The 27,954-nt window shown below is 35.1% G+C and overlaps 1 protein-coding gene across 1 annotated transcript in view; it reads right to left on the bottom strand.

The window, feature by feature from the left end:
* Window positions 1-7,545: 7,545 nt before the first annotated feature.
* Window positions 7,546-27,954, bottom strand: part of LOC117110072 (F-BAR and double SH3 domains protein 2-like) — a 54,422-nt gene continuing 34,013 nt past the window's right edge. The window contains exons 8-19 of the mRNA XM_033252653.1: window positions 23,046-23,168; window positions 22,138-22,233; window positions 19,310-19,459; window positions 18,656-18,806; window positions 17,789-17,889; window positions 16,428-16,556; window positions 14,551-14,634; window positions 13,273-13,468; window positions 11,836-12,044; window positions 10,665-10,791; window positions 10,325-10,404; window positions 7,546-9,519 (exon numbers count right to left, since the gene is read on the bottom strand). Coding sequence (XP_033108544.1) covers window positions 9,358-9,519; window positions 10,325-10,404; window positions 10,665-10,791; window positions 11,836-12,044; window positions 13,273-13,468; window positions 14,551-14,634; window positions 16,428-16,556; window positions 17,789-17,889; window positions 18,656-18,806; window positions 19,310-19,459; window positions 22,138-22,233; window positions 23,046-23,168 — 1,608 coding nt within the window. The 3' untranslated portion in view covers window positions 7,546-9,357. The remainder of the gene's footprint in view (window positions 9,520-10,324; window positions 10,405-10,664; window positions 10,792-11,835; window positions 12,045-13,272; window positions 13,469-14,550; window positions 14,635-16,427; window positions 16,557-17,788; window positions 17,890-18,655; window positions 18,807-19,309; window positions 19,460-22,137; window positions 22,234-23,045; window positions 23,169-27,954) is intronic.

Below are 27,954 nucleotides of genomic sequence, written 5' to 3' on the forward strand. Positions count from 1 at the left end.
AGTAGTAGTAGTAGTAGTAGTAGTAGTAGTAGTAGTAGTAGTAGTAGTAGTAGTAGTAGTAGTAGTAGTAGTAGTAGTAGTAGTAGTAGGCACGGAAACTAGCTATCGCCGCATCCTTCGCCTGCAATTTAAGGCGCATAGGCCAGCCTGCTCGTAATTCACAGATGCTCGAGTGATGCCAGCATCTAGACTTTAAAAAAATAAATAATAAATTATAATATATAGCTTTCATGATAAATAAAAAATGTTGTTTAATATATACGATGTTAGTGTTAAGGCATAATAAATAAAAATATGGGATTATATAAATTACAATATTGTGTTATACTAACATAACTATACACCTACTATACTATTGACATCATCACACAGTTGATCAATTATCACTGTTTATATTTTAATCTTGTGAAATAGTTTAAGAATGGAAATGCAAGAGCCAACTGATAATTCTGGTGAATATGTCAATTTTTCATGGACGTATTTATATTCAAACACAAGTAGTGCAGGTAATATAATCAGCATATTTATGTAATTTCTACAATAGAATGTTTCTTTAGTTGAAACTTATTGTTGGTTTATCATTTAATCTACACATAACATACAGTCAAACGTCTTAGGATTAGATCACAACTTCAACTTGAATCTGTTAAATGCTTAATTTCCTCAAATTCCACTATACATTAATTATGTATGATCATCTTGAAAAATAATTTTTCTACTTTCAGGTTTATGGCACAAAGGTTCACTTGCAACTTGGATATTCGTAGGAGAAGTTATGTGGGGTGTTTTCGGAAGCGTTGCTTTTCTTGGCAATGTTTTCACAGTCATTGTTGCATTAGCTAAGAAAGAAATACGTAAGAAATTCAGTAATTACCAAATAATAAACCTCGCCATAAAGGATGCTATAATAGGGGGTATAGGGGTCATTGAAGTGACAGGCCTATGGGGAAAAATAAATGGAAATATTTTTTTCATTATAACAAATTGGCTACATAATTCATATATACTCACAATTATAATGATAGCAATGGAACGTTGTTTTGCTATTGTTGCTCCATTTCAGCATAGTCGGTACGTCACAAAAAAGCGATTGATCATTATAATAGTTATAGATTGGTTTGTAGCCATAAGTTTAGCTATTATATTTCCAATTACAAACATAGATATTGAACTATGGGTTGTTAGAAAATATGTAATGCTATGTGCACCAGCTTTAACATTTATCGTATATCTTGTGATTATTTTAGTTGTAAGGCGACATGATTCAAAGATCAAACAATCAGCCAATATATCAGAGAGAAAGAAAAGAAAGCAAAATGTTGAAATGATAAAGACATTCACATTGGTTGCTGGAATATTCATCATATGCTACATTCCGTATATTATAATTCACGAAATTTTATTAGCTAGATTTTCATTAGGACTATTAAAGTCTGTCTTCATTCTTGATACGTTTATCCCATTGAATTCAGCAGCGAACATGTTTATTTACTGGTGGCGGATTCCTGAATTTCGAATGGCTTACATGCGGGCACTGTGTTGTCACAGAAATATGGGTTCCACCCTAAAAGGTGTTTAGACCCTATCTATGAATCACAACCCCTGCAAAGACATGTAAGTAATTTAAAAAGAAAAACAGTTTGAGACTGAACGCCTAGTAATACCATAATGGTATCATCCAAGATTTGTAAGAATGTCATCATGAAACTGCAATTTATATGCATGTTGTTTGAATGATTTTGTATTCGCGAGTATAGATTCTCCTGGTATTTGCGATTCTCTCCTATTTGAACGTCAGCAATATTTCTAAATTTAGACACTTTGAATTTAGACATAATCAACGAGTCTACCTACGGGGCTGATAAATCATTTGAGTATGCATTTTCATACATAGGCCTATTTATTCATTATTTATTTAATAGAAAATTCATATTCATACAGTCACAAAAGAATTAATACCGGTGTGTGTAGATTAATGTGCCGGAGTTAATATTCAAGATGAATGGATGGAGTGAAAGACATGTCCTATTATTTCCAAATTAAATGAAATAGTAGCGTAGCCGTGTTAGTCTGAATTATATAATAAACAGTAAAATGACAGGAAGCACTTTGAAGACTAACAATTATTTTATTAGCATAAGCTTTCGTTCACGCGGTGAACTTCTCCAGGTGACTATACTGATGAAAAAAAATCAATCTCTTAAATACATGTAAAACAAAGGAGTTAGGACACTCAAAGCAAGTTGATACGACAATAAACTGTTTTAAACGGTATTAAATCAGATTTTTTTTTGTCCACTCTCTCCAATTATTTTCTAAATGTTTATGAACATGAACGAATCTAATATTGCAGTAAAGAAAAGGAAGCATTAATCACAACCTGTATGGAGATTGGCTGCCTTTTCTGGACTTCGCTCGCTTACCCTCTAGTATGTCAAACATCGCGATTAGTTTTGATAAAATAGAACAAAAAATCCATGACCACTAAAGAAGATTTGCCCAATTACAGACGGAAATACACACACATTACGGAAATACATCATTGGGCCTAGACCCCAAACGTCCAGGTTACCGTATTTCACCAAGACAACTCATAGATAAATGTGGTGGTGAACGTTATGCATTTACTGTGTCCATGATTAACTTTAGTAGGATTTGATTAGATTGGATTTATTCGGTGTAAACAACAAGGATAGCTCACAAAAGTCTAGAAGAAGATTTAATTCCAGTGGGGTCCTTCTGGTGGTGATTGGGCAGTACACTGGGAGACAATCCCCTACTCTTTTCCGAAGAGTGTACTGCGTTCTTTAACGTGCACATGAGCCATAAATGCTCACGGGACCAACGGCTTAAACGTCTCATCCGAAAGACGGTGCGCTATTGTAACTTGTATTTCAGCCCTCCAGCTGAAACACAAGGAGAGGCAGCCTCGAGCAGCTTATAGTCATGTTAGTGTTGAAATTGTAGGGTAAACACATTTCATAAGAACACTGAGGCTTAAAACTGTCTCTTATACACATCTTATATATATATGTTAAATATACCTCCTAGTATTTTTCAGCCTATCACCATGTGCATTACACTTTGTTAGAATTTTAAACCAATCAATGTATTTGTTTTATTATATTGAGATTTCTGTAACAGCCAACTTACATAATGTTTGTCACTCATGCTGAAGAAGGCCTGAGGACAGGCCGAAATATTCATGTGAATAATAAATTTAGTGTTTCAAGTCTACCAAGTCAATCTTTTTGTCTTTACTTTTATGTGCGGTAGGTATGATGTAATACTATACAATCCCCTTTTTATTACAGTACAGTAATACCTGTATACTGCTGTAAAATAATAATTTTTGATGTTTGAAAAGTGTATAAAAATAAGAACAAAATAAGAACATTTTGAGCTTGAAATTGGCAAAAAAATAAGAACATTTGAGCGGCAAAATTTAACTGGTTCTTATAAAAAAAAAAGTGTATATGTTTAGGTAGGAACTAGGATAAATGAAGTGAGGCGATTAGTTTATATTGCCTTACTATTTACTGTACATTTCTCTTAGAAATTATATAATTGTGACATGTTGAAGATATAGGAAATAGGAAGTTTCCACATAGATTAGTAGACAGCTTTTTTAATATACCGTATGCTACAACTATTATATATTTATATGCTCTAAGGGCACTAGAGGTCAAAAGGTCAGAAAACCAACAAATTTTATCTGTAGGGCCTAACTTAAGTGCGGTTGATGTGATGTAATATATACACAATACCCTCTTTATTACAGCAGTAATATACTGCTGTAAAATAAATTGTTAGATGTTTGAAAGGTGTAAAAATAAGAACAAAATAAGAAGATTTTGAGCTTGATTTTTTTTAATTTACCATTTTATTCATTTAATCAAAATTAAAATAAACAAAAACAATTAAATAAGTGCCCTTCTTTTCAATACATAGAGTAGTATACATATAACAACATTGAACATTTTTATAAATTCTTTTACTAGTGAAAATATGATACTGTATTTCATATTCAAAACTTGTTGTACCATTACGTTAGGTGAACTATTTATATACCAGAAGCCAGGGTAAGGCCATGACTTGAAACATTTAAATATTCATTATTTATTTGAAGCTTTGAAAAAGAACATGCAGTGAAAACCTATATGAAAAGAATTTCTCTTGATTACAGGCGGAAAAATATATATATATCTTGTCATATCATAGTATCTAACAATTTCTCTCTTTATATTTGTTATATATGGCAATACTTTCTGTTTACTATTTCTATAGATAATTTACTTTACTAATATAATAACAGCATTTATACAGTTATTATTTTTCCATTCATTCCAAGTATTATCATTTCCTTTGAAAAGTGTAATTGTATTTGAAGGTTTTTATTTATCCAGCTTTCCAAACCTTTCCATATCTTATATATTTTTTCACAATCCCAAAAAATGTGGTCAATTGTTTCAGGAAATTGCTTACAAAAAATACATAATGGTGAATCAATGTACTTTAATCTAGAGATAATTTCTCGTTGGTAATATAATGTATAATTCTATACTGCAACCATTTCAGATCTGTACTCTCTGTGCATTTGAATTTGGCCAAAAAAAATTAGAACACTGAGCCTGGACAAAATTTTGCTGTTTCTTATAGAAAGAAAAGTGTATAGCCTATGTTTAAATAAGGCCATTAATTTATAGGGCCTTACTAAATACTGTACATTTCTTATAAATTATTATTATATTTTTGACATGTTGAAGATATAGGAAATAGGAAGTTTCTACATAGATTAGTAGACACTTTTTGGTAATGTCCTGCAACTGTTCTTATTTATCCAATCTGTGAATATTGTTATTCATCCAGTAAGTGATAAGTATAAAATTATATTTAAATTTTAAAAAAATCTGGGACTTACTATAATTAACGTTGGGTGACGTTTCGTCCAGCTCCGCTGAATTTCTTCAGACAACTGACCGGAGATCACGAGACAGGTGGCGAGGAATGCTGCACAGTACCCGGTCTAAAGCCCTGGTTGAAAACGTCCTCCCTTTCGGTTCAAACTAGGGTTCTCTACCCTCTCCTAGATCAATTCTTTAACCTTTCTTTAATTTGAACCAATTAACCTCTTTATCTAGGATAAGAACGTCTGGTTTAGATATGTGTCCAGCTTGAGGTGTTGGAAGAATGCCGATTCCTGTGCTTTACTTGCACAAGGTCTGCGATGTTGTTTGACTCTGGCTCGTAATTTGCTGTCTCCCCTATATATTTCGCTGCAACCTGGTGATGAGCACTTAACTCCATAGACAACATGTGAGGTTTTCTCTTTTGGTGTTCTGTCCTTTACTTATACTAGTTTCCCTCGGAGGTATTTGTTGAGGCTAGATTGAATACCAAAATTACGTAGTGATTTCTTGATTTTCTCCGAGTATCCCTTAATGCTTGATAAGTGTGTAAAAATAAGATCAAAATAAGAACATTTTGAGCTTGAAATTGGCAAAAAAATAAGAACACTGAGCGGCATTTAACTGGTTCTTATAAAAAGAAAAGTGTATATGTTTAGGTGAAAATGTTATTTTAGTACAACTTACGGTGGTATGTTTATAATGACATGTGCGTAAATTTGCATTTCAACATGCTAGTGAATTTTATTTGTTTACTCTTGGTTGTGAGTGCTCAAAATTTGAATTCGAATCTGTTACTTGTACTAGTGTATTATTGTGTGTTTTTTTTTAATACTGAATACTGTATAACATTCCTTTGTATTGACTATTAAGTTTTTTTATGTTATGTGTATTAGTATTAAGATATTTCGGACGCACCACAATTATGTGTGCCAGACTTTAATATCATTTTTAGGCAACTATAATGTTTACCAAACGTTGCTGCAGGGAGTTGTTATTTTGCTGTAATGATTATTTGCGGGGTAATTATTTCATTCATTCAAAAGAATGTAAAACGTTCCTCCTGAAAATTAGCATAGCGTCACCGAGTGGTAAACAATTAGTTTATAGGCCTATCGAGGCCTTAATGCTGTTATTTCTTAGATTTATATTTTTCTGTTAATTCGAAAACTATGCCATAAGTGAATTTCATCCATATAGCTTTCAAATTTTTGGCACCACAAAAATAAAGCTAACCCGTGTACTTATTCCCAAAGCATTTGCCTGATAATCTTATTTGCCTGATAATCTTTTGCCTACCCGGGGAGTGCGCCGCCAGCTTGAGCTAGTTTATCATGCAGTGGCGCCGAGATGCAGGGGTAACCGGGCAACTGCCCCGGGCCCGGGATAACTACGTAAACAATAATAAAATGATATAAGTAAATAAAAATATTTAAACGTATACATTCATCCAGTATTATTCATGTGTTTTCCCACAATAATTGCAAAAAGCTGACCGTTTATCGATGAAAGCTGGTAATTAATCGTTACTGATTTTTTTTCATGAATACTACTACTCTGCAGTTTATGTTTACAATGTATCAAATAGTAAACTCTTTTCGTTATTAATTAATAGGCCCTAATTATAAAATTCTTGGACCCTGGACATATTTGGGAGGACCCTGGACATATTTTTTCTCCAGCTCATGTCCCCCGTCGCACAAGTTAGCCCCCCTGAAATCCTAGAGCCGCCACTGAACCAGGGATCTGCCTCTCGATCCCGCTGAGGCCCTAGGCTGTCTCTTATACACATCTAGATGTGTATAAAACCCCCCCCCCAACCAATGGGCCCGGGCAGCGAAGATGTCCCGGGGCCCGAGTGCGGTTTCGGCGGCCATGAGTTTATGTAATGGTATCATCCGCGCAATTAAAATACCTCACAATATGGTATTGCTGTTTCAAATTCTTGACAACAAAATGAATCAGAAATATTTATATACTTATATTTTAGCACCAAAGTTTAATTTGTTTAGTTATTCATTACTTTGTACAGAATGTAGAAATGTAATCATTATAAACCTAATCTTTAATGCTCTGACCAGGCTATCAAATTTCATGTGGCAAAAACAGGTGACACGCCTAAATAAGGTCATGATGACATCACAACATAAAGGTAGGAGGTAAAGGTCACATCATGTCAATCAGCTGCCAAAAGGTGCACTTTCGTCTGTCCACATTGACAGGGGTTGAATGGACCAGTATACAGGGGTAACCACCTACTCCTGTCTCTTATACACATCTAGATGTGTATAAGAGACAGATACAATCCCCTGTTTATTACAGTATATTGAATTAGGACAATATCATCCAATCAGATTTAGGAATTCGTTTAAGTATGGTGTAACAATAGCCACTGCCGACATTCTTATGTCTCTGACTAGAGGTTACTCCATACCTAATTTCATATTACCCTCTTTATATGTACATCATAATGTAGTTTTTGATGCAATTTTTAAGTATATTTATATTTTTATATTAACAATTGTTTTGGCTATAGTTGAGTTCTACTAACTATTATTAATAAATGCTTATCAATTTCTAGTATCACTATTAAACACTGATATCTACAGTACTTTCATTTTGAGGAGTTTCATAGTAATTAATATTCACCTATATACATTTAATATTTTTATCACCAGCAAATATGAAAAAAAAAATATAGCACTTTCTGTCACTGTTCTACCTTCAAAATATGTTGTCATTTTTATGATCATTTTTAGAAGAATGCACATACGCTAATGTTGATGAAATATCATTATAAATGTATAACTCATTTGCTCATCCAAGAAAAGAATAGAGCAGGTTCTCAACCCCAACAGATCCCCTCCCCACCTTCTTATAATTGTAAAATAACTGATTCCCATACCAACATTTAGCCATAACTTAAACATTTATGGATTCAAATTCTAAAATTACATCCCCATGTTCCTTACCCTTATTTCCTCTCTTTCTCCCTTCCACTTTTTCACTCCATTTTCCCAACTATCAGAAATCGTTCATCAGGTGCTGAGATTCTTCAAATAGGATATTTTTTATACAATGACATTCCTTATTAACAAAGTTTTACAATCATACTCCTAAACAATGTACTAATTATATACATATGTATGAAAATTTATTTTCAATGCAGATTTTTAAAAATGTCCACAAAACTGTCCTATATTCAAATTACAGTCCTTCGAAATAATGAACATATCTTTTTCATACCCTTTTTTTCATTTCTCACTGAGACTAATACAATCCCACAAAGCAATTAACACAGTATTAATTTCCATATCTTTACTGCCACAAAATATTACTGTTATTGTTTATAAAATGTTTTTGTAATAAAAAGCAAATTTTTTAATATATTTTAACTTTTTGGAGGTGTGTTGATTTTTATGATTTTTTTCTTAATTGTGCCTTTGCTAATCTTAATGACAATATTTTGTGAAAAGGAATTCTACAAAATATCCACTGTCTATTTCTTTCTGCCCCACTTTAATGCAGCGACACACAAATATGCAAATAAGGTCAAGTTGAAAGAAGTGAGTTCTCAACCATGTGTCGCAAGTTGGCAGAAGTCTCCTCTGGGAGATCTTGTTTAAATGAGCTTTCTTAATAGCATATTTAATTTTATTTTGCTGCACGTGACATGGTGACACCCATCACCACATACTTCCGTGAAACAATTGACAAATACTTTAAAAGTAGTAAGAACATGTAAAATAATACATCTGTGGGATTTATTTTTCTGGGACATTCTTGCTTGCTTGTGGAAGTGCTAGAGGCCGTATCCATTTGCAGGAGAGTTGCAACCCATGTGACACTCGCATATGTAAATAAGATCAAGTGACAGCTATTTTTTTTTTACTACCCATGTGACACTCACATATGTAAATAAGATCAAGTGACAGCTATTGTTTTTTACTAACTTACTTTACAATTATCTTGCAAATGTTGTAAATCTGAAAGTTGTCCTTTTTTTAAACCCTGTTATCTAAAACAAACCTGTCCATTTTCAATCAACCTTGTAAAACAGTGTCATACTAATATTTATTTAATTTTTATAAAAATCGATGTCCTGTTAGAGACAGTAAGAAAATATATTAAATGGCAGTTCTATAAAAATGATTCTGATTGTTGGCTGTTGATTTGACTATCGTGAGATTGATCAGCACTTATACGTGAAGCCAGCATGTTCGTTTCCTGCACGTTCACGCACAAGGTTCTGGTTTGTGCGCTGCACACTCATGTGTGCACTCCTGTAGGTAAATGGTAAATCTTTAGACGTATGCCGGTATTTCTTGGTTCATTTTGGCGCGATGTGTTGCATTTGCGTGGGGCCTCTTACATTCATAAATCTGTTTTTTCATATTCATATGTGCAGCAGTCCTCATTTAACAATAAAGAGAAGAGCAATATATTTGCATCAAATTTCAGAAATGACGCCATCATCATACATCAGTTCGACAGGAGGAGGGGGAAAATCATCTTCATCCAAATATGGAGGAGATGAGGATGGTGGCGGCGGAGGTGGAGATTCGATGCTGCTTTGCTTCTTAGGTTTTGGTGGCGGTGGTGCTGCTCGGACCTACCAGAAAATAAAGATATTTAAACAAAATTTAATAGTCTCATCAAAATCTATCAATTTATATTAGAAATGAGAACGGCTTAGCTCAGTTGGCTAAACTGGTGGTAGCCATTGTGTGTGCGCTCAACCGTGGAGATCTCTTGGTCCCCAGTTCAATTTCCATCACTGCTCTCCTTGTATTTCAGCTGGAGGGCTGAAATGCAAGTTATGATAGCACACCGTCTTTCAGATGAGATTTCTAAGCCGTTGGTCCAGTGTGCATTATGGTCCATGTGCATGTTAAAGAACGCAGTACACCCTTCGGAAAAGAGTAGGGGATTGTCTCCCGGTGTACTGCCCAATCACAACCAGAAGGACCCCACTGGAAATAAGTCTTCTTCTTTAGACTTTAGTGGGTTATCCTTGGTGTTTACACCGAATACATCCATTCATATACAGCACATGAAATATGTCTAAAAACCACACTTGAGAGAATCATAGTGCAAATGAATGTATTTAGTGTATGCAAATATCTAATTTTATTGCATTATTGCATTAAAGTAATTAGTGCTAGTGTTCTAACCATCATCAGTAATGATTATCATTATTATCATCATTATCATTTACTATCATCTTCATCATTTATCATCATCTTTATCATCATCATCACCATCTTCTTGGTTCATCCTCATCCTTATTACAATAATTACAGTATCTCAATCATCAAAATAATCCAAACCATGATCACAATTATGTTTATCATCATCCCCTTTACAATCATCACATAACTAGCCTCCAATGATTTACAATTCATTCATATACTTACGGGTTTAAGAATAACAGGTCTTGGTGTTGGGTAGAGACTTGGCGGGCTTGAAATTGTTGGACTAGAACTTGTAATTGATTCTAAAATTAAAAAAGAAATACAAAAGAATTTTGTTTTTGCTACTTTTAATTCACAAGTATGCACAGCAGCACAGTAGGCCTAAATGAGCATTATTTTGGCTCTTTCTTTGACAGGCCTAAGGCATGATAGCATCATATTTCGTAGGCTTACAAGACAAGACTGACGGGTATACCATTATTCCTCCAACAGGATTTACTCTTACGATAGGAAAGTGTCTAGTTGCAACCCATGCAGGCAGTAGACACAAAAATGAAATTACCTGTAGCAGTAGAGTGATCAATCTCGGTATAGATGTCGTTTGGCACTTCCTGCGGTAATTGTGGTGATGGCGGTAAGGGTAGATTTGGAGGCTCAAACTCAGGAGGCGCAAATATTGGCTCTGGGCTCTGTTAAAAAACAAACAAAAGTTGATTATTTTTAATACAAATTAAACAAGAACTGAAACAAAATAATTATAGCCGGTTTTCCATTAGACGAATTTAATCACACGAATAAAAAGACGTTGCCACAACAGTTGACTCTGTATGTAAATTAAATTGCGCATATGTACAGTCATATGCTTTCATTTCGCACAAATTTATTCGCAAGTAGGAAAGAGACTACTGGAAAATTTTCTTATGAAATATAAATGTTAATCAATTGTTCATGCTGAAGTCAAAGAAATTCATTCATTAATTCATTCATTCATCCAGAGAACAAACAGCAAACATGCATATTCATAGCCAAATCATGCATATGCAAATATGCCTATGACCTTTTTTCCCCTGGCTTTAGAAACAACGGCATATTTGGGTTCAGAAATTCTCTCAGGAGTTTCAGGGAATCTTTCGGGAACCTCAGGCAATTGAGGTGAACTTCCTGGTAGCAGTTCCGGGTAGTCGTAGATGTCAGATGACACCAGTCTTTTATCAGTTGTGTCATCATCGATTTGTTCATATTCCCGTGAAGGGACATTGATTTCTGGTTGGGAGTTGGCCTTTGTATTTACGGATTTTACCTAAAGTTGGAATGAGTATTTGAACGACAGAACAAACTCAAAAGTGAGAAAATCTGAAATCTATCTTCTAAAAATGATGGTGACAAGCATGATGATTTTAGATATTTGCTTTATGTATTTTGTATTTGATTGTACTTGGTAAGTTGCAAAATAAATAAAAGATGATGATGACAATATTTAAAATAATAAGAGAGCTACTTAAAAAATGAATACCATTTATAACACCCCTAAATAGATCATTGTCAATTGATTGGTGGATTTCGTATCATGTGACATTGGTTATTTACCCCATTTCGTCACTCACCATGAAAATTTTGTTCCACCGTCTATCTTTTAATTTATGAAAATATTCTTCCCATTGCAGTCATAAACATTCATTATATGTATATATCAAATATGAGAATCATCATTAGAAACCAGATTGCTCCCCTACCTCTGAAGACTGGGAACCATCCGAGCCGCCTATTTCTTCAACAAGCAGAGATGGAAAAACCCCAACATGTCCATTTATTTCCCCTTCCCAGAAACCATCGTCCACTCCATTCTCATCCTTCCGAATGACTTTGATAATAGCGCCCTCTTGGAATGACAATTCCTCCGCAGACTCTCCAGTGTAGTCAAATACAGCTTTCACCATGCATACTTCACGAAATAAAAGCAAAAAGATTAAAGGATAGACACAACTAATTAACGATGTGGTAAGTTGGATGGCCGAGCAGTTAAAGCAGGGGCCCTACAAACCTACAGCCATAATATCGGTGATGGTTCAAACGGCACGCTCGGCTATGGTTCTGGAACAAGTCTTTTCAGATAAGGACTATTAACTGTAGGCCCATCGTACACTATAAAGAACCCAGTTCATCTTTCGAGATGAGTAGGGGGTTACCCCAGTGTACTGGTTCATACAGCCCCTGTTGTGGACAGACAAGAGACAGCTGGTACCGGTTTACCGGGTAACTTAGACACAAACAGACTCTTTGGAAGATGAAAGTTACTGTGCGAGCTAGTCCACACCTCAAGCGCTTTGAGACTTCAGTATAAAGCGCTATATAAATCCAACCACATTACATTAGAATGCAATTTGATTGAATACTAGAAAAAGGTTCTATGCAAAGAAAACAAAAACAAAAAATGCCTCTGACATTTTTTTTCTTTCTAATTTAAATTGAAATCAAATAAATTACTTAATTTTATACAAATGCAAATAAAATATATTGAATAATATTTTTAAGTTTTCACTAGGCAAAAACAGATGACATATTAATAAGTACATCCCTTAACAGTAGCTATTTGCACCAATATCAACAGCAGAATGCAATGTTGAGTACTGCTATATGACAATGTATTTACTCAAAGTGCACATTGTCATTCACTACTGAGGTGAATTAACATTACTATATGTGGCAAAGACAAGCCAAATCAGTTACTCGTCGCAAATCGTGTTTCAGAGAAAATGGCCAAAACATGCTGGAATGTCAAATTTTAAAAAATCTATTTTATTGCACTAAACTAACATTTATATATCTACACATCATTCTATGCTGTTATTTTCCCCATTTTCAATGTTAAAACAATACTTTTTAAGGATTTAAAGATAGTTTCTGTATGAGAAATGCCTGAAATCATAAACTTTGACGTTTAATTTCTCATATATTGTTCTTTAAACAGCTGTGTGGTTAAAAGCTTGTAACTTCATAAGGAAATGTCCGATTTGAATGATTTTTTTACCATTTTATAGCTATTATTTTACTCTCTAACACTGTATTAATAACTCAACATCGATTTTTGCTAAGAGTGACTGGTTTGTCTTTGCCACATATGTGGAAAAATTATGAAAAAATGAAAAAAAAAACCAAATTCTCAAACTAACCTGATTTCCGCAGCGTGTTTTTATGTGTAAGACCTTGTACTTCAGTATCAGCGGCCAGCGATGAGGACGATGAGGATGGGACAATTTGAGATGAAGATAAAATGGAATAACTGTCCTTAGGTTTGTCTGTAGAGGGCGTATTCTTAATAATATATGACTCGGGTATGTAACCTATTGCACCTGACAAGTTTTGAGCCTAGTGATGGAAACAAAATTATTTAGTTAACTTAAATCAAAATATACACTCATTTTCTGTTTGGCATCTGCAAGGCAATTCAACAACAGGACGCACATCTCAGGACATCATTGAATGTTCCTATATATTTGATGCTCAACAAAATACAAGAGACCTCATCAACAATCAGTAGTGGTAGGAACATTTCAAACCGTACAGATGATATTAAGAGCGGTGCACTGGAAATGTGAATTACCCACGCTCATGTCAGTTGCCATGATAATCGCGCATTGTGCGGTGATTACAAAGGCCTAAAGATTTTTTTCACTAATATTAGACTGAAATTATATCAATTACTTCAACATTAATTTTACAGATGAGGTGGTATCAGGTAAACGTTCGTTTAGTGCAACTTAGTCCAATGTTGTCAAAATGACAGTTTAATGTTTGTAAGAACATGAATTTTTATGAAAATCATGAATTTTCATTAGCTATAACTTTTCAGTTTGTTGGTCAATTTTCACAAATCAAATTGTTGTGCTCGTGTCGACATCAATTGTCGGCTATACTCGCAACTATTATTCGACTGTCGATGCCACAGTAAAGATCAAAGGACTGTACGCACACGCCATGTTCCCAAGCAGAGATGTGTGTCCTGTTGTTGAATTGCCTTGGTGACTATTAAAATATAGAGGGAGACACACAAGAATTAGTGAACCATTTATGAGAATTATTAATATAACCCTAGAGTTGCAAGATACATATTTATTTAAGGTCAATGTCCTGTTGCCTTTGACATTTTGACATTAAATGAAAACAAAATAATTTGACCTTTCACCTTAATCCATCATTCTTCAGAATTATTGATACAACAATAGAGTTGCAAGATATATATCTATATAAGGTCAATGTCCCATTGCTTTGATCTTTGACATTAAATGAAAACAAAATAGTCATTTGACCTCTCACCTTAATCCATCATTCATGAGAATTATTGATATAACAATAGAAGTGAAAGATACATATTGTTATAATGTAGTCAATGTCCTGTTTTCATTACCTTTGACACTGAATGTAACCTAAAGAGTAATTTGACCTCTCACCTTTATCCACCCATCCCCTTCAGAATCTTCCAATATATTCAAATCTTCCAATTCATGAATTGTTAATTCATCATCTCTTTGGGCCTGCAATAGATAATGAACAGATTAGGTCAAAAATAACAATATAAGTTATTATAACAAATATAGAATATCATAAAATGATCCCAGACGATCACAATCTCTATTTGGTTTGAGACCATTCTCCTAATGAAGGTCAGAGCAACCTCGCTGAAACATCAAGACAACCAACCAGTGGTTTTACTGTGCCTTAAAAACCAAGTGTACCGAAGGTTTAATGATTTTTCTATTAAATATAATAAACACATTGGAAATACGAAAATACCAGCAATAATAATCCACTTCAATACAATTTACACACAGTGCGTGATATCTGTCTCACTAGGTATAATGAGAGGGTTCTGAAAAGAACTGTTGTTTTGTTGAGAATGTCTCAATGTTTTGATTGAGTTGCTTTAATTGTCTTTAAATAATAATAATAATAATAATAAAATAATAATATAATAATAATAATAATAAAATAGAATAATATCTACAGAATCAAAACAGGGAAATACTTGTGTTTGGATAGTGAGACTTGCAGCTGATTGGTGGAAAACTAAACAATAACTGAGACTATGTGTAATAATAATCACAAAATGTTTGTAGTAGAGTAATTGTGATAATTATATAATTTAAATTGATATGTATTTATTAAGTATATTTAAAAAGATTAAAGTTTGATATTTGTTTAAAAGACTCACAACATGAAAGGTCTTTCACTCATTAAGAAGTCTCAGAAGAAGTCAGCAAAATCCCAAGTATGTTTAACATTTAAGTTATCTAAATTAATTAAAAATTATGGACAACAAAGCAACGTGTTCAGCATCGAAACATCCATTTTGTTGACCTAGGCCAAGAACGAAATTGTTCGGTACTTTCACTCTGTAAAATGCACTCTGTACTGCCACAATGATGTTTCATTGTATTTCTAGGGACGGAGAATAACACGGAACTGAAAGGAATTTTAACTTTGTTTAATGTGCTTTACGGTACAATTAACATTGAGCGCAGCTGTTTCAGGCTTTAATTTTTATATTAAATAAACACAAAAAATTCATTTACTGTTTATTATGAAGTGTTAGATACTAGGTCAGGCCCTTAGGTCTACTAACTACTAGTTGCCTTAGAAACTAACTACTCAAAAGAATTCTTGGCATGACAGTGATTTTTACATCGGTCAAAGGTTATTTTCGCATATGGAGCTATTTCCAATAAATTATCTGATCCTTATTCAAAAATTTATCCAAAACTTTTGGCGCCTCGTTTCCGGTGCAAAAAAACAAAAACAAAATGACTGCTTTCAGTTAATTTATTGGGTAATAAGTGCTGCAGATACACGGTCTTTAACTGTCACATCCTACAAAGCACCACGCTGAAGATGTAATATATCTTGCACTTGTGCAAACAAAGGCAATATGATCAATGTAAGAACCGAACCCAAGATCCGGAAATTTGAGAACTGAAGCCTTTCCAACACGCTTCCCACTTTCAAATTACACAGGCAACCTTCCTGAGTATTTTATTTGACTGAACTTCCTCAATACAGGATGTCGAAAGGTCAATTCAATAATACAAAGGTTAATTCAGGTGTACAGTTTTCTATATATTATGTAGTGATAATGCCAGGATATGTCCGTCGTCCCAGACTAAGGGACCACCAATAACTCCTCAAGAAGACATCTACTGTTGTGTTCGACCCTTGGCCAATTGTTTTCTTTAAATGTTTATAATAAATAGATTGGAGTATCTCTGTGGGTGTTAATATTATGTGCATTTAAACCAAATTATTTTATACTCTATTCAAAACAAATTTGTACCTCATAGGAATAGAGCGCAGAACACCTAAATGATTTAGGTGCATCGTGGGAAAGTAAACTTGAAGTATGCCCATGTTGTGATTCGTTGTTGTTTGTCCAAAAACTGTCATCAAACGTAGAATCAGCCTCCTGAAAAAAAAAAAATGTAATAACTTTCCGGATTGTCAATTAAACTTAACAACTGACCAATGAGAACATGCATCTTCATAAGCACACCTTAGCAACAATATCCAAGGGGCGTGGTTTAGCGGAAAGGTTTGAAGGTTACAGCTTTACTAATCCAAGTATAAATTCAGTGGTGCAGGAGGGAGGGCCGCAGAGACGGGAAACTGTAACAGGGGCAATGGTTGGTGTGGGACCCAGTCACAGGTGCAAAGGGTAAGAAAAATTGGACATTCTTTTTTTTTTGGGCCCAATCAATCTGGAGGGGCCCATTATTATGGGAACCATGCCATTATTGAGGGCCCATGATAGTAATTATTATTTTTGAAAAATGCTACCTGCAATTTTTATGGGCCCCCTGGTAAGCTTGGGCCCTGGGGATCATTCCCCTTGTCTTTCCCAACCGACATTAGTCTCCCGGAAAAATTCTGCACGCTCGCAAGCAGGCCACAATCAATTCAATTTTAATTTCAATTAATTCTTTATTGCTTCAATATGCCATCAAGGGCCATTATCCGCTAACAAACGTGACACAATACAAAGCAATACCGATAACAAGACAAACTTCAACCACAAGATGGGTTTGAAGAAGACTGCAAAGGTGAGTTAGTGTTGGCTTACATGTTGAGAGTTTGCTTTATAAGGGAAGTGCAAGGGTCAATAGGCAGGGAGCATCCAGGTATTTTCAACAATTTAAAAAAAAAATAAATCATGTGCTGGAAGGAGGCAGGGGAAGGGGTTATAGGTTTATGTACTCTTTTATGGAAAAGATAAAATGATGGTGGAAGAGGGAGGGGGGTGGGGGTTGTCACTCTTATGAAAATACTTTTTTTTTAAATGGATGGCCCTTTCATAAAAAGGCCTATTTACCCCAAACATCTAGAAAAGTCTATAGGCCTATAATCATCCACACTAAATTATTATATACAGTAAACCATCTTGTGGTTTCACTTGTGCATATGTATGTAAAGTTCAAAGTATATAAACCAACCCCGCCTATTACTTTAAGTGTATGTTTTCAAACTGAATGATTATTACTTCAGAAAGTAGTTCAGGGTGGTCAAAGAATCATTTCTGGGTTGGTAACAGATTTTTAAAATGCAGCAAAAGCTCAAAGCAAAAATATAGACACATATAGTTTATTGGATACTAAAAAGCAACAAACAAAAATAGTAGTCATGAAGGTTTAGTATACTTACCCCAGGACTGCTTGCTATGCTCTGCAATCTGGCCTGTGCCTCCGCTTCAGCCTCTTTGGCTACAGCTTCAAATGCACTAGTTAACCATTGATCAACATCCACTGCAAACAAACCATCAAATTCATAAATAATAATTTAGTAAATGGAATGGAAACCTATAATCCAGCAATTGGTACTATTAGTACAGCCTACAGATACATAGTTCAGCCAATTGGACAAGTCAGGCTACGTGAATTTCTATTCTTACCGCTATCATCTCATAGAATTTCTAGCTTAGCCTAGCTAAATATTACATTATATTATACATATAGTACTAATATATAATGACCTACATGCCCAACTTTTATATTTTGGTCTATGGGACAAAGTTTCTGAAATATGGGTCCATTATTTTGGTAATTGGTACCGTTAGTCCAGCCTAGCGATCCATTTAATCCAGCCAGCAAAACCAACAGTCAAAGCTACGTGAACTTCTAGTCTTCCCACCAGCACCTCGTAAAATTTCTAGCTTAGCCTACCTTAATATTATATTACAGTATATGTATGGTAAAATTTTGCCATGACCTACAGGTCTACACTTTTATATTACAGTCTTTACTTTGGGACAAATTTTTTTTAATTATGGGCTCATTAAACTAGCAATTGGTACTATTAGTCCGGCCTAGAGATCCATGTAGTCCAGCCAACAGAACCAACAGTCAGGCTACATGCACTGGCTTATCAAGAACCTGGAGGGCAGCGTAGGTGAAGTGGGGGAGGGGCTTTAATGATTAAGTTGAAGGGAGGGGGGCGCCATAGCAAAATAAGGTGATATGAGGCGTGCACTTCCCTAGATATGCCATTGGCTACGTGAATTTCTAGCCTTACCTCCAGCACCTCGTACAATTTCTAGCTTAGCATCAGCTTTAACCTTTGATGTTTCGGCCTTTCTCAGCGCTTCTTTCAGATCATACATTTTCCATAAACCATCTTTACCGCTGTTTGAGACACTTTCAGACGAGCCCTGTCGATTCAGTTCCTATCAAAATGAAAAACATAAATTATTTTTGTAATTACATAAAAAAAAAATTCTTTATTTTCATATTCAAAAAGAACAGATTATTTTTTTTTAATGCAATTTAGAACACACACTGCCAGTCGCAATTTATCGGGTCTAGCTACACACAAGAAAATATAGGCATGATGACATCACATCAATATGACCATATATAGTATAGGCACACCATGATTATTATATACAACAGCTTTTTGTCAAAGAATTTTGATAGTGTGTGGATAGAGGTGAAATAAAACATAAAGATACTTACTTTAGGGGCATATCTAGAATTTTTCAAACTGGGAGGAAGGGGGAGGTGGGAGGAAGAGGGCAGGGGGGAGGAAGAGGGCACGGGGGAGGAAGAGGGCACGGGGGAGGAAGAGGGCACAACAGTTTCAGAATAGGTAATGGAGTACCACATTAAACATTGATATGCATTGAAACTTTAACCCCTACTGGATCCACACCTGTACTTGACAGCTTACCTTCTGAGCTCCGTCAATTTTCTGAAGATTGTCTATCATTTTCTTTATGTCGTCTATTGTCTTGGAATCGTGTGCGATATTCGTTGCCCATTTTCTTGCCTCCCTTTCTAGGTACAAAGCTTGCGTGTCGTCTATGACCACAGAATTAATCTAGAGAAATATGACAAATATGTCTCATTTATTGTTATAGCATGCAAACTTAATGTGATTATCAGGACCATAGCGTGACTTAATTTGGGAGGTTCATTTCAGTGGAAAGTGGACCCTTATTTCCGATACTCTGGAGAACATTGTAAATATATCTAGGAATATCAATTTTTTGTTTTCAAATGCGGACCTTCTCAGGTTTTTGGGCGGTTCGTCGTAACCGTCTTAACCCACCTATGCTACGGGCCTGTGAACAATCATAATGATTATGCGGGACTGCAGTTTCTATAAATGACAGAATACACTAAGTACAGCAGTATTACTTTTATTAGTAAATTTTTGAGGAGATAAAATTGCAAAATATTTGGAGCATAGAACACAAGCCCTACATTTAACTTGGAGTTTACTAGCCCTAGTAACTGTATAGTAATGTTAATACCAACTACTACCAGAAACTACTATTAGCTGGACAATTAAAGATTGTTTATCAGTGATTCATATGTGTGCACGTTGTCATGTCAACGGCAAATCAGACCCGGGGAATGACCTTTAATTGACATGTGATGATGTACAGGAGATGATAATAAATGATCTATTTGTACAAATTGAAGGATCCCATTTAAAGAGGGTGAGGGAGAGGGGTTGATTTATCTCGTTCAGCATTACAGTAATATTTTTCAAAAAGTAAATCACAAAAATAAGGAATCAATAAAATGCCCCAAAATAACTAAATTCAACAAATCAGCAGTGATTTTGCTAGTCTATGATGAGTAAGATACTGACCTGGATAAACCAATAAAAGAATGTTTCTAAAAAACTCACCTCTCGAGCATACAAGAAAATAATGGAATCACCCAAGCTCGTTTATATACGCCTGCGTGAATGAACAACTTCCTCATTTCCTTTTCGCCTTTGTTGTATACAGACATGAAGCTTACCGAAGTTTTATAGGAAACTTTATCAGTTTATCCAGATAAGTATTCACAAAATAGACGTCAGCATTCAGAAACAACTTGTTTGTAAACAGTGAAGACCAACTCAGACAGCATAGTACAACGCAGTCCGACGCGATTCATTGTAAGGGACAGTCTTAAGCCGTCATGAGAAATATTAAATATGTTTAATATTCTACAACATGACTGCCCCAACACAAACCATTGCGTCTGCGTTTAACTCAAAAAGCCCTGACGTGAAAACAAATCGAGCCGAGCTGCGTCGTATGACGCTGTCTGAGTTGGCCTTTTTTGTACACACACACATCATCAGGTCCATATAATTAAAATGATAATTCCTATGCTATTATGCATAGGAACCAATAAAACAATAGAGATAACAATAATAGTAAAATAACAATAATAATGCTATTAACATAACAACGATATAGCATACTACACAATATAATTTGAGGAAAACATCACCAAAGAAGCAAACAAATAAATTAAATAGATAACGGGTCATCCATAAGCAAAAAAAAAAAAAAAACAACTGGTTTTACTAGTTTACAAGCATAAACTGTTCAAGTGTTCATGCAGTTAAATATTTATGATCTATAAAGACATTCACTAATGTTTAAACACAATCTAAATGCACATTTCTTTATACAAATTATCCGGTTGCCAAATAGCAAGCCAGAAAAAATTTAGCAATCCAACACCCAAGTTTTTTGTTTTTTTTTGTTTTTTTTTAGGAGAGGGTAAACGAGTTGTCTGTTCATGAACAAAATTATACTGGTCAATCAAAAGGCAAATTTTCAACAATCCATGTCTAATTCAAGGCCTATCTGATATTTCACTCCCCCACCCCCATTATTTGTTCAGTTTGCTAATGGTGGACAACTCTTACCATGTTGCCAGACAGTTCGTTTGCCTACATTCAGTAAATAACCAATCACTGACCATATCGATGTTAGCACGCATGGTCAGTAGTGTATCATTTGGTGACCAAGTCGGCAAACTTGAAATAAGGTCACTACATGAAAGATAGCAAGAAGGGTTAAGAGAGGCTTGGGGGAATGTTCTTTCCTTAAATAAATTGAAATTTGGTTTGATTTGGTTAGAGCCAAAGACAGCTTTAGGGAAGTATAGAATGCTTATAGACCATTTTATCTGGTTTATTTTGCAACAACACCGCCAACATCTAGCAACTCACTGGAGGACTTCCAGCAGCCTAAGCCTAGCATGAGCAGTTAGATAACGTAATAAAAGAGCGCTACGCATACACCAATAACTACGTAGCGTGAAGTGCGTAGGCCTCTGGAAATCCCCCAGTGGTAGTTGCCATGTTATCGGAAATTCTTATTTCAAATTTCTCGAAAATGATCTATAATCCCAACATTCTCAAAAGCCAAGGACCAATCTTTATGAGAATGTGATGACTACAGCCACAAAAAACATATTCATTCGCACATTAATCATTGGAAGCATAGGGTCGTTTTGGCGAAGGTAGGGAGGGAGCAGGGGTGCGAAAAATTAAAATCTGGAACCAAGTTCTGGAATGCGGCACTAAATCCCTACTTAAATGAAAGCTTAACGGTCATATTTAGCATTTTAACCCACACAGGGCAAATTGCTGCCATCCCCCAGAACCTACACCCATGCACATACATATAAATATTTGATGTTTAACATTACCACGATGACGTAAGCCACAGGTGACTCATATCACCACAACGGTATACCTACAGTGTCATTTTCCACCGGATCAAAGTGATATTGTAACATTTTTGTGAACACATGATTGTCTTGAAGGAAAACTTTCAATTGGTATTCACGATCAATCTGAGTAAAACAAAAAAAAAAAACAATAATGAAACAAAATTATAAATATTATTATATTTGTGTAACTTTTGTAATCATTAACTAATAGTCAACATTGGTTGCGTGATAATTTTGATGTGAGCACATCCATCCTCTATGCCATTTGAGAATGAAAATATCCTCTGCCCTATATTCTCTGATTGGCTGTAATATTGCTAGCTGGCATATTGCCAATGACATGATTAATGAGATTTGCCCTGGGAGCTTGTCTCCTGTACTGCATACAATTCTTGTGAATTACAAATTTTCCCAATTATGAACGTGATTCAGATGAAGGGGTACGTACTGTAACTGGGAAATGTGACTGCATGTAATTTTTTTTGCAATACAGGTCATGACCTTCCAATTAAGGCCACTTTTGGGACCAGAGTTTCAATGATCTTTAGCAGTTTTCAGCCACGAAGAACTGCCTCCCTCTCCCTCCCCATTTTGCCACTATATTGCATCTAATTAGAATAATACAGTGGGACCACAGAGAAGGGTCTTAAATTTGATTACAGGGAGACTTGTACCCTTATGCCCAATCCAGACTATCACATGCAACATGTCCAAAGATGGTCATGATGACATCACATCATGACCATATATAGGCACATCATGACTATATATGGGCATACAACATTTTTTTTATCAATGAAAAGTTGATCATCTGGACTAAGCGTTAAATTGACAGGTAACTTGCACGTTTGAAGATCAAGAAGCTACTATCTACTAAGTTGTTTTTTTTTTTTAGCAGACAGAAAAGGCTATATGTGTTTTTTTGTAATTCTTACCATTTCCGTGTCAACTATTACTCTTTCGAAACATGTTCTACTAAAGACATTTGTCTCAACTTCTGTAGTACTTAAAACAGAGAGATAGTTTTTAAACTTCTTGTAAATATCACCATCCAAAACCTACGGGAAAAAAAAGCAAAAACATGAGAATTTTATATTCATTAATTTTAAATGTTATATAATTCAAAGCCAATATTTTGATTCGTTTTGAGAGTATGGAAGGGCTAATACATAAAATTTGGTGTAAAGTAGGAAAAGTGGGGGGCTTCTACCCAAGGGACTACACTATATATAAAAAAAATGCTTTGAAAATTAATTAAATTGCTATTATATTTTGACTTGACCTGAAAGCCATGTACAGATTAAGTACTGTCCTAAAATGTGACTACAGTTGAGGTCAAAATATGGTTTGGTAATTAAAACAGGAAGTATTCTGTTTAATGCATTAGCAGTCACTAAGTTGACACCCAGATTTTATTCAGAAATAGGCTTTGATAAGGCACTTTATCAGGCCCGCATCTAAAAAGCTAAGGTCAACTATACTGGCCTTATGAACAATATTGCAGCTACAGCGAATATTGATATTATATATGTGCTCACATTCAGAGAGTGAAACATTAATAGTTGCCAAGAATTGTGCAAAATGAAGGGCTACAAAAAAGAGATGAGGTAAAAACCTTTCTCTGGGTTGTTGTCACAATGGGAATGCAACTAATTATTAAACTGAAACTTGTACACATGAGCAGCACATATGAGCCAACACAGACAGAGTCTGCTAAACTGGTGGTAGCCACTGCTTGTGTGCTGAACCATCCCTCTCCTTGTGTTTTATATAGCATTCAGGGTTGTAGCTATAGAAAACTATGGGTGAGTGATAGACATTTTAAGATTGGGTGGTGATAACATTGGTAAACTCTAAATAATATGAGTGGATTTTAAGAATGGTAAAGTGGATTAATAATAGAGTGGGTGTAGGGCCATGGAATGAGCTTTAGACTGAGGTGGTAAACTTCAAGGCTGGGTGGCCCGCTGCCCACCTAAGCCCATCATAACTATATCCCTGAGCAGGTCTCTGGTTCAATCCCCATCGCTGCCTCTCCTTGTATTTCAGCAGGAGGGCTGAAATACAAGTTATAATACTGCATCGTCTTTCGGATGAGACATTTAAGCCGTTGGTCCCGTGTGTATTTATGGCACAAACGCAGTACACTGTTCATAAATGAGTTGGGGATTTTCTCTCAGGGTACTGCCCATTCACCACCAGAAGGACCCCACTGGAAATAAGTCTTCTAGACTTTCGTGGGCTATCCTTGCTGTTTATACCGAATAAATCCAATCCAAACAAAAAAACAAAAAAAACACTAAAAAATGGCAAGAGGTCCGACTTTCGGGGTTTCCTTGAAGTGGAATCCTATCTCGAACAGTACTACCACTAAACTAGAGGAGTCTTACAAAAGAAAAGATATACACGTAAAAGTTGTATTGGACGAGTGCTGCATCTATAGAACGCATGTTCAAATTTCGAAATCTATTCAAATTCTAACAGGACGTCCCCTATACCATGGTTGTACTGCTTTTTCGTGCATGCAAAATATGGACGGTCAAGGCCCTTGCCATTCTCTACTCTTTGGTATAACACAAACTAGAGAGGTGCAGCTGTTATATTGCACCTACCTGCCTGCCCACACATAACAGTTATCAAATCATTGTTTAATATAGCTATCTTTAATGGAGTATTTATCTACCATACAATGATACACTGAGCTATAAATTTTTCCAGGGTTATCATATTAAATGATAACCCAGAACCATTTACAGCACAATATAACCATACTATACTTAAGTCAACATCAATTATTGTGTTTGGTTTAACTACCTAAGTTTACTGTGCTAATTCAAGATATTATTTCTTTTATTAAATATGCCAAAGAAAATCAAACACATAAAGAATGTTTATATATTGATTATATTTCATTGATAATGCATTAAGAATGTTGTATTATTCGGAAACAAATATCAAAATAAATATCATGCTCTATCAGGCCCATAAAGACACATGTCAAACCAATGACACTGCAACAATATTAACAACAAAGTAACTTGTTTTCCAAGTATTAAACATGTTTAAACCACACATGGAATATTGAGGCCCATTAAATTCATTTTTTTTACCAAACTAATAATCTGGGCCTACTGTATTCCTGGCCTAGATGAATGATTTGATTTTATTGTTGGTCTTGTAATGTAAAACATAATTAAAAACTGTAATAAAAAGAAATAAAATGTTAGCTTGTTTTAAATGCCTTACATTACTCTAAAAATGTATTACTTCCTGTGCCTGCATGTACATTGTTCTACTAACAGGGTTCGTACGTTTTTAAAAAAGCAAATTTCCAGGACAATTCCAGGACATTCCAGGTCAAATTTTCCGAATTTCAAGGACTCATAATATCTCTTATTACTATAAAAGTAGAACAATTTGCCAATTTTACGATTGATTATACAACATGCATGCTGTACTAATTTTATTGCAAGAAGTTCTTATACATATTTTTATTTAGTAAATCAATTTTGTTTCCATCACAGTAAAAGACTGTTGGTTGATTGCATATTAAGTTTTACTTAAATCTAATTCAGAGGTGATAGATCGGTGTCTTTTTCTCACGCTCGTGGGAAATTCTGCTTGTCTCGCACGTGTGCTAATAAGCAAAGGAATTCATCCCACGAGTGTAAGACAGAGCCCACAGTTGAACTACAGCAGACCTGATTCTCTGCTAGGCAACAAAAATGTGCGCGTACAACACTGTCTTATCGCTAAACCTGTCTGTGGCTTTGTGGTACCGGCGTGTCAGTAATAACTTGTATCCATTGTTACGCCTCGGTGGAGTGTACGCCTGTTCAGGGCTATTCAACAATTTACATGAAAGAAGCTGTAGCGATGTTGACATTGTTAAGTAATGGACCCCCGGTGTCCTAATCTCCTTCGTTTTGGGTACACGTTGAGATCTTAATTGTTATTTCATACATATTGGTCATTAAAATGTTGAAACTTGTTAAATTGTACATTGCCAAGTCGTTTATTTTATCTCTGTATTCATGGTTATTATTTATAATTAATATTATAAGCCTATGTAAACTTTTAAATTCTATTATACAGCAAATGTTAACGTACGATTGCATTTGTTTATACGTAGAGCAAAATATATACTGTACATTGTAAAATTGAATTATCAACATTTGCAAACACAGAATAGCAACACAAACATGACAGCATATTCCTTTTAAAAATCCACTTTATTTGAAACAATGCCATGATAGGTATGGTAGTTTCTGGATTTACATATTTTTTATTTCTTCTAATTTTGAAGCAATGTTCGCCTCAATTTCTGCCAGTAATTACTTTTTCTCAGCGGCAGTTCGACGTGCAGGCTGTTCGCTTTTGGCGATACGGTCAGACCATAGAGAAAATAGAACATTTCTCTATGGTCAGACTACATTTACTCTCGGCCTGATCAGCAAACCTTATGGATTACTTTTTCAGACCTTCAATATCAGCGCAATACATCTTTTCTGACTCTTCTTTAAATTATCTAACTCATCTTTCTTAGATTGCCTCTTTCGTGTTTTCAACCTGACGTATTAATACGTCAGGTAGGGCAAAACATCACTCCTATGATATTTCCTGATGCAAACTCGCATCGTAATAACAAAATAATTACTAGCTTTTATTAAAAATAAATTGCGGGAGGCTGACTTGAGAGTGGTAGCAAGGTAAATGGCTTGACTAAGGCGAAAAGGCCAAAAGAGGACAAATTATCTCAAGATTATTAAATTAATGGATTTAGATTAACTGACAGAATTTTTAATGAAGTAACTTCAAGTGATATAGCAGAGGGAGGAAGTATAAAAGATAGAACAATTATATAATTTTTTAAAAACCTATAGAATTATATCAATACTTACGCTCAGCAATTCCCTAAGGTCGACAGTGTGGTATCGGAGCTGATGGGCATTGGCTGCCCCCAGCGCCAACAGGTATTCGTTTCTTGCAAGGCAGGAACGTTTTTCGCAAGCATCCCTACGACTCGCCAACTTGGCGTTGCCTTTCTCTAGTGCTGAGCGGGACTGGTAGAATCTAACTGTACCCTTTTTCAATCTGGTAAATGTAAAGATAAAGGTAAAAGGTAGGAGAATAACCCGTAACTCGCAGCGTAATTGTGTTGAATTGTGTATGAGTACGGTCCATGACTACCTAGCGACCGTAAAATGGCACTTTTTTATAGTAGCTACATGTTCCCATCATTCCACAACAGGGGCTGAAATGAACCATAGAGATGTGTATAAGAGACAAAACTACAGCAGACCTGATTCTCTGCTAGGCAACAAAAATGTGCGCGTACAACACTGTCTTATCGCTAAACCTGTCTGTGGCTTTGTGGTACCGGCGTGTCAGTAATAACTTGTATCCATTGTTACGCCTCGGTGGAGTGTACGCCTGTTCAGGGCTATTCAACAATTTACATGAAAGAAGCTGTAGCGATGTTGACATTGCTAAGTAATAGCCCCCGGTGTCCTAATCTCCTTCGTTTTGGGTACACGTTGAGATCTTAATTGTTATTTCATACATATTGGTCATTAAAATGTTGAAACTTGTTAAATTGTACATTGCCAAGTCATTTATTTCATCTCTGTATTCATGGTTATTATTTATAATTAATATTATAAGCCTATGTAAACTTTTAAATTCTATTATACAGCAAATGTTAACGTACGATTGCATTTGTTTATACGTAGAGCAAAATATATACTGTACATTGTAAAATTGAATTATCAACATTTGCAAACACAGAATAGCAACACAAACATGACAGCCTATTCCTTTTAAAAATCCACTTTATTTGAAACA

The sequence above is a fragment of the Anneissia japonica genome, unplaced genomic scaffold (genome assembly GCF_011630105.1).
Source record: "Anneissia japonica isolate Jap-2015-1 unplaced genomic scaffold, ASM1163010v1 scaffold287588_len240510_cov160, whole genome shotgun sequence".
In the NCBI taxonomy this organism is placed as follows: Eukaryota; Metazoa; Echinodermata; class Crinoidea; order Comatulida; family Comatulidae; genus Anneissia; species Anneissia japonica.